General features: G+C 40.6%; 1 protein-coding gene across 1 annotated transcript; it reads left to right on the plus strand.

Annotated features, from left to right (window-relative positions):
* Positions 1–1,888: 1,888 nt before the first annotated feature.
* LOC134652288 (uncharacterized) lies at positions 1,889–8,164 on the plus strand. Its single transcript, XM_063507460.1, has 7 exons — positions 1,889–2,144; positions 2,219–2,908; positions 3,349–3,457; positions 3,868–3,982; positions 4,399–4,479; positions 6,198–6,304; positions 8,095–8,164. The coding sequence occupies exons 1-7, from the start codon at positions 1,943–1,945 to the stop codon at positions 8,153–8,155; spliced, it is 1,365 nt and encodes a 454-aa protein (XP_063363530.1). The 5' UTR covers positions 1,889–1,942; the 3' UTR covers positions 8,156–8,164.
* The last annotated feature ends 213 nt before the right edge of the window (positions 8,165–8,377 follow it).

Consider the following 8,377-nt stretch of genomic DNA (forward strand, 5'->3'; position numbering starts at 1 on the left):
CTATGCAATACATTCTTAGGTAATGTACAGTCACCTGCAATAATGTGAAGGCACAATAAGATCTGACACGATCTTATTTGTAAAGCCATAAGGACGTGTCTCATATGTTTGCGGCCTTCGAAGAGTAACATATTATTGCAGGTCGCATAGAGTGTAATACACTGCTACATGTCCTCCCTGTCTAATAATACTAAATATTAGGTAGATGTGCAAATAACTGAATGTAATTAAACTTAAGTATGTACTTTTTTTAATGGTAAAGTTCTGTGCCAAATGTTTTTGTAAATGAAAATGTGAATATTACAAATCGTTTAATTATGTGTAAAAGTTTTCATCGTTAGCAGCTTCCGCTTGTTGGCTTATCAGTGTTATTACCTTCCCCTTTACTTAATTTACATATTATGTAAAAAAACAAAAGTGTAAATTGTAACCCCTTCATAAGTGTTAGAGCGCTCAGTATGTTTAACGATGTCACTATTTTTGTAATAATTAAGCAAATTAAACAAGTATAAATTATACTTCTTAAATGCATTTATTGTTAACGAATTTATTCTGTTGTTATTTTTTTAATATAATAATTGTTATGTGGCGACTGTTTTGAGGAATGGTAAACAGTCACAAAGAAGTGGTTAATCGGAGCCTTAAAGTAATAGGATAAATACATTGACGTAATATAATATCTAAGGACGGGCTAATGGGGCACTAAACATCGTACTAGTTCAGCGGTGCTACCCACGAATTCCAGCCAATCGTGCAGTCTAACGCGACTAGTTGCGACCAATAGCGCGCGTAATGCAAACTCGTCAACCAATCGCGCGCGTGATGCGAACTCATCAACCAATCGCGTTGTAGTGATTTCACACCGCTGTACTGGCCCCTGTCATGCCTCATTATTATTGCCCGTAAAGCCAGTCCCTAGATATCTATGTCAATGATAAATAAGTAATAAACAATTTATCTTATTTATTTGGTTTTACTTAAATTCCCCTTTTCATTGGATTAATTTAATTTAATATTTATTAATCTTTATTTTACAAAATAAAACTTTACCATATAAAAGGTAGACTATGGGTGAACTTTAATGCCACGATATGAGAGTACCTATGATGGAAAACTACGTGGACGTCCGCATCTCCTTATTGGATCGGTCACAATTGTATTGCATACACAACACAAATAAATTGACAATTTAGTCAGATTGTGCGAAAAATTATCCCGCCTGGACTGGACAATGCGCAACCAAATTGCTCGACGTGGGAAAATTGGAAACTTGCACAGATAGAGGCGCCACTATCGCGAACGACTAGAGTTAGACCAAGAAAAGTCTGCAGCGATTTTGATAGCCCACGCAGTGCAAGTGTTATTTACACGTCAGAAATTTATATAGGCGGATTAGACTCTCGCGCGAGCCACGAGACGAGCCGCGCCACGAGACGCGAGTGTAAGCGGTGGGCTCGCGGCTCGTCTCGTGGCTCGCAAGCTCGTCGAGCTAATATAATTTAAACACTAACGGCACGGCATAAGGTTTATAACCGAATGACAAGCCGAACGCGAGTGTAAGCGGTGGACTCGCGTCTCGTGGCGCGGCTCGTCTCGTGGCTCGCGCGAGAGTCTAATCTGCGTAATAGAAGTTTGACGTTTAAATGACACTTGCACTGCGTGGGTTATCAAAATCGCTGCAGACTTTTCTCGGTCTGACTCTACGACGAAGCCATATTCATCAATCAATGACATTAGTTATAAAATCTCTCTGAGTCTGAATTTAATCGTTCTGATAATAATGACGGATCATGATGATTTTTAATCGAAATCAATGCGTTTTTATTGTTTAGGATTAATTTTATTACCATTTTTAAAATTCTAATTTGAACGCGACTTTATTTACGAACGCAACAGTTTTGTTATTTTTGAACGCAATTTACGATCTGTCATTTACATTATCATGGCGGAGGACGAGGACGGTGTATCAAATAAGAAATCGGCCCAAAATTCAAATAATGCAGGGTCTTCTCAGGACAACGAACAGAACAGAACGGATTTGCCATACTTCCCCCGTCTACTAACCCCGGAAACTGACGAAGCGAAATGTAATAATAGCGAAAACGGCGATGCGTCGCTCGCTGAAGCAAAAAGTTCGTCTTCGAGTGAGTGTTTGGAAGTTGTTTTTTGTCATCTAAATATAAAGGCACGCCTCGAATCTCGTTCGTTTCGCTTTCAGAGTCCACCGGGGCGACACGGAAGGAGGAGAACCCGTTTTCGTTCCGGCATTTCCTGAAGCGCGACCTGTCGCTGCCGGGCACCTCGACGTACGAGAGCACGGGCGCCCGGCCCAAGGTGTACGCCAGCACGGTGCAGCACTCGCCCACGCGGCCCGACGCCGCGCGCGACCCCCAAGCCAAAGAGAAGAGCGCGGAGCCCCGCGCCAGTGATAATACGTCCCCGAATAGTTCCGTAGAGGTGTCTCATAATAGTGCAGTGGATAATACCGAGTGCGATCGTAACCCGTACGCGGCCGGCGCGGACCCGCAGCCGTACCGGGCCGGCCCGGAGCCGTCGGGCATGCCCTCGCTGCCCGACTTCGTGCAGGATCACATACTAGTGGAGCAGGCCTACCTGAACTCTAGCGGGCCAATATCAGTGGATCTGGACAATCTGCCGGATTTTACGTTTAACACAAATTACAACGCGGGGGGCGCGGGGTCGCTGGGGCGGCGAGGGTCGCGTAGTTATGGCGGACGTGGTTACAGCGAGTACGCGGCCGTGCCGCTCGACCTGCCGCCCGGCGCCGAGGGCGCGCCGGCCGCCGACGTGCCGCTCAGCCTGGACCTCACCGAGTCTGTGAACCCCGCCGATCGACGGAACATGTCTCCCCACAACACATTTCCATTAGACCTGCCTCCCAATGCTGGTGAGTTTTCTCTATGTTGCTAGTGTTTATTATTCATGGTGTCAAGTATGAACAGATTGAGAAAATGAATTATTATTTACATAATTATGATAATTTTATCACTTGCCGTTTGCATGACCTGACTTTTAATTATGTTATGAAATATTAATGACTGACACAAAAATGCGATTATGCCAGCGGAATATATGCTCCTGAGTAAAACACTGTATACTGTATGAAGTAATGCTATTATAGTTTATTTAAAATACAGTGAAGTATGTAGATATGTTTGTTGAACAATTGAGTTATATCTATGATTCTGTATATAAGTAGAATATGACACCCTTGGCTTACAACTTCCGTGGATTAGACGGCCGGACTCTGATGTCAATGTGCCAGACTATCTTAATGTTATCCGTCACAATGTGAGGAAGTGTGTGATGGCTGTGTTGATGTGTCAGGGGCAGAGTCCATGCGGCTGCCAGACTTCCTGCCGGTGCACCCGGGACGGACTTCACCTGAACCGGAGCCTGACTTGCAGCCGTTGCTGCAGGAGCTAGAAAGGACAAGGTATGAACTCTTTGCAATCTTACCATTTTCACAGCAGCACTAGCACATAAAAGTTAAGCAAGGGTTGAAAGGCACAAGTTAAATGTCAGAATGGTCAACCAAAGCATTTAATTGTAATATATAGGTGAAGCCACTACTGTGGTGTATGATGGACAGTGATCGTTAATTTTCCAGCAATTTTGGTGCAGCATAGTCAAAATAAAAGATTTTCTTCATTTTTTTTCTAGGGAGAGGATCTGTTAAGGTTAACGTTACCGTTATTAACCCTAATTATCTATTCCACCTAGAGTAGGGCATACAGATGCTTTTAACCAACAATGCTGCACCAAAATTGCTGGAAAATTAATGATCACTGATGATGGAAATTCTACATAAAATAAAAGATAAATTGTATCGTGGCGGTCCTGCAGGACAGAGTTAAACGTGGAGCGGCGGCAACGTGCGCGGCTGGAGGACGAGCTGCGCGCCGCGCGGGCCGAGGCGCTGCAGGCCCGGCGCGACGCCAGGGCCGCGGGCGACGATGCGGTACGAGCGACCAAACTATTTGTAAACATACAATAGGATTGTACAATTTATAAAGTAGCTTTGTTGTCTTTGTAGGTATACAAATATTTAAGATAAAGATAAGATAAAAGATAGTTTATTCAAGTAGGCATAATTACAATGCGCTTATGAACGTCGAATAAAGCTAGGTAGACCGGCTCCAAACCTACACCTCTGCCCGAGAAGATTTAAATCCCCCCTCAATTGGAGGAGGGTATCCCATTATGGGACCGGCAACAAACTCGGCGGGACACATATTTTCAAAAATAATTACATCTTTTTGTGTAGATGGTGCACGCAATTGATTTATTTTACACATTACTATACAAGTGCTGAAATATTTCACATTAAACGCTGTATAACTATTCAAACCTGGTTTGATTATAATCAATAATGAGACTTGTTTTTTTCAGTATCGAGAATCACCTGAGTCGGAATCGTTGGTTAATCAATTGAGGATACAGATCAGGAGGCTCAAGGTCGGTTATTGACTTGTTTGGTAATATTTCAAATTTAGAGTAGTCTTCTTATGTTTGCTGGTAGAATTGACTTTTAAATGATGATTTTGAATGATAAATATTTCATAACATTAATTTGGGTTTGATTTGGTTTGTTTTTGTTTGATATCTTACAGTTAATATTTTCTTCGGAAAGTGAGTGAAAAATTATGCGTGTCACTCGGGTCGGGGACAATTTTTGTTTAACCCTCGTGCTTCATCAATATTATCACGAGCGGGTAAACAAGAAGTCAAGAACTTTGCCCTCTTGTAAAACAATAGTTATTTGTACAACAAGAGATCATAGTTTGATATTTCTTCGAGTGCTTATTTTGAGTCCCGTGCAAGCGACTCAAAAGCGCACGAGATGTAAATAACTTTGATCTCGTGTAGTTCACAAAACTTTTCACCTCTGCAATGAGAACATAGGTATTAGACAACCTGAAAAATGTAATCCTTCTTCATCACTTACCTATTAACTCATGTTTTCTTAAGATATACTAACAATTAAGTTTAATTACCGCAATGAAACACAACAACAAAACTTAATCAATTTCAGTAAAATAGGTAATAAATGGAAACAACGACCATCAATTGATTGACACTTCAATCGACAACTTTTTTTTGTAAAAAAAAAAAACATTGTAAGATACGGTCCGAATTGCGGATACTTACTATTTGTAAACTATAGTAGAGATTCTTAAAATAATAATAATTTATTTTACGTGATATTCTGTGTATTTTTTAGTTCATTATTTTAATCGTACAATAAATTACGTAAAATATTGTGTTTTTATCAGGTTTTATCAAATCTTAAACTTTATTTTCATTAATTAATTATTAAGAATTCATACTCGTACGTGTTTTGGAACGATGCGTTCTGACGTTTTTCGGGGGTCTATTATAAACCGTCAATATACCGTTGATAGATAGATAGATAGATAGATTTATTTATTTCATAATACAGATTACATTATAAATTGCAGGCATGTCAATCTACAAGAATTCATATTATGATCGTCAAAACAAGGATGTCACCAGAATATAATCAATAAAATATTAAATTAAAAATAAAATAATTACAGAATGATAAGATTTTAAAATAATGTCAAGATAGTATCTCCTGTGGCGGATCGTCAAAATCTATACATCATTCATAAATTCGCTAACAGAGTACAACGGTTTATCCAACAAAAAATCTCTTAATCGGCGTTTAAATGCTTGATCACACAGTTCACTTCTTATAACGGCCGGAAGTCGTTCATAATGAATTTTCGTTGAATGTCGTTTGACTTTTTTTTTGTCTCTTTCTTTTTGCTAACGACGTGAAAGGGACAGAGATAATAGAATCCAAGTATTTCGAACTCGTATTAGACCCCGCACGTCGAAATGACATTTGAATATTAATGTCACTTGAATGTCATTTTGTCTCACTCGGTGAGCAAAATCTTTATTCTTTATTATATTGCAGTCATGTTCATGTTACATTAGGTGTTACGATTTGAGGACGGTAGGTACATGACACCCTGTAAGGGCACTCAATATTTCTTAAGTCTAGGTAAGTATATGCATGCATCTTATATCAATAGCAATAAAATCTATTCATAATTTTGTACTTTATCGACCTTTATGTAGTAGATGCGATTTCGCTCACTGTTTTTAAGTAGCAAAGTACTCTTGTGAAAATAAGTATTGTTCAGGAGGAGCTGGCGGGCGCGCAGAGCCAGCTGCGCGCGCACCGCGCCGCCCGCGCCGCCGCCGCCGCAGAGCTGCGCGCCGCCGCCGACGTCGCCGACGCCGAGCTGCGGTAAAGTTTGTAGCTTTCTAATAGACCCCCAAGGCTAATCCTATTGTCTATTGTTAAGAAAAACCGCTCGTGCCACGTGCCACAACCGCCTGCATAAAAAATCGGTACTTCGGTTACTGAGTGCCGGCGAGTCGAACGCTACAGAACCAGTCTAAAATGTGTCATCGAGATCAGCGGCGGCTGGTAGCTACGTATTATGGGTGTTCACTCACAATAAAAAACAAAAACTAAACCTACACATTCAATTAACCGTCGCAAAGTACCTAGATGTCGGTTTCCGTCCACCCGGTCATTGAACTCTCTCATAGATTTTCGGTATTACGAATATCTTGACGACCGATAGACGCCAACTGCAGTTCATTTTACAAATGGATGTAATGTTTTTATTTATATTTTATGGAAAGATGTACTAAATTGTTAACACACCTACTTACTTATTTCGCTCCAAACAAACTCACCGCACGTCGCCCGCGCCCGAGCCAAACACAAAACATATACTTTAAGACCTTTAAGTAACACGAAAAACATAATAAGCTAGTTACTTTTATCACATTCACACAACACAACCACGGTGTTTTTGCATATTGATCTGAATAGTAAATATATAAGGTTTTGTTTTTGACTAACATTGTTACGAAAGTTCAAGGTCGTCCATAATTGAACTCGAGTTGATTTTGTAAACTTTTTCACATTCTCACGTTAAATTCATTAATTTTTAAACACCTCAAAACAAACAAATTATGTGCTTTCGCTGTTTAAACTCTTGTTTCATTATTTATAATGAAAAAAAAGCCAAAATTGCATTCCCGCCTTTAAAATTGACTAAGGTCTGTTTAGAAACAAGTGACAACAACAACATCAACATGGCGCGCGGGATGCGCGCGCAAGGTCAACCGGGCTCGGAGCGCCGCACCGATTTTGCCTGTTCCCTCATAGAAAATGTTCTGTTTCACGCGCGGACCTGTGTCGAAACTTCTCTTTCGCTCTTATTGAATTTCCTATTGATCGAATGTACTAAATCTTTTTCCATAGGAGCGCAATCCAAAGCGCTCCGCTTCGCGCGTTACCTTTGATTTCTATGAAATTACGCCGAGTAGGTAGTGGTGATCTGTCTACAAACTTATAATGAATAAAGGTTATTATTTAATTGGTATTGAGTTTTTTACGATAGATCTTAAATAGTAATATATTAAATAGGTGGTATAATTACATTTTGATTATTTATGGGAGTGCACCGCACAAGCGCTCCTTAAGGCCAGCCGCGCCTGATCGAGATGCGTAACAGAGGCGCGTTATCGGAGAGCGCACCTACACTGGTTTTTTGAGCGTTGGACTAGCCCGCGCTCAGGTGCCAAATAGAATAATTAGGACCCTTTTTTGCAGGTAAGTAGCACGTGCGGTTTTACTGAACAATAGACAATAGGATAAGCCTTCGGGGTCTACTAGAAAGCTACAAACTATACCGACACTCACTACAACACACTTTACATTTACACACCTCTGGCTCCTTATTACATTCTAAATCGATTTATATTCCGGGCAATATGATAATATGTCAATATGACCGCCTACAAGTTATCCGCTTCGCCCGAAGGTTGACCGGTAGAGAATGCATTGTAGCATTAAGTCCGCCTTTTGTACGTTTGTATTTTCATTTGTGCAATAAAGATTAAATAAATAATTTACACCCCAATTTTGTATATAATCAGTTTAGCGTCGTTACAAGCGGCGGAAAAAAAAATGTATACATGTTATGTACACATACCTAAACGACTGTTTTTCTTCCACAGCGACCTCCTGGCGGGCCTGGATCAGCTCCGGACCCTGAGCCACACGCTGGACCCCACATGACGCTACTAATGCTGCCTACTAGTGTGTACTGTGCCACCGCTACAACCGCCCCCGGCATCTAACCAACCCCCCACGTTCATTGCGATTTGTCTTTTTCATATCGTCAGGTGACAAGCAAAAGTCACTAATCACTATAAAATATTTAAACAAAAATCAACCTTCTTTTCGTACTAATATGGTTCACTATGGCTATGAACTTGTGATGGTACTTAGTGACTTTTG

Source organism: Cydia amplana, chromosome 11 (genome assembly GCF_948474715.1).
Source record: "Cydia amplana chromosome 11, ilCydAmpl1.1, whole genome shotgun sequence".
NCBI classification, from domain to species: domain Eukaryota; kingdom Metazoa; phylum Arthropoda; class Insecta; order Lepidoptera; family Tortricidae; genus Cydia; species Cydia amplana.

What these genes read in the sequence shown, in the direction of transcription:
- LOC134652288 (XM_063507460.1), top strand. Translation starts at nt 1,943, where the DNA reads ATGGCGGAGGACGAGGACGGTGTATCAAATAAGAAATCGGCCCAAAAT. An exon ending in GGGCCGCGGGCGACGATGCG is followed by an intron (nt 3,983 to 4,398) that starts GTACGAGCGACC and finishes ATCAATAATGAG; the next exon opens with ACTTGTTTTTTTCAGTATCG. An exon ending in GTCGCCGACGCCGAGCTGCG is followed by an intron (nt 6,305 to 8,094) that starts GTAAAGTTTGTA and finishes TTTCTTCCACAG; the next exon opens with CGACCTCCTGGCGGGCCTGG.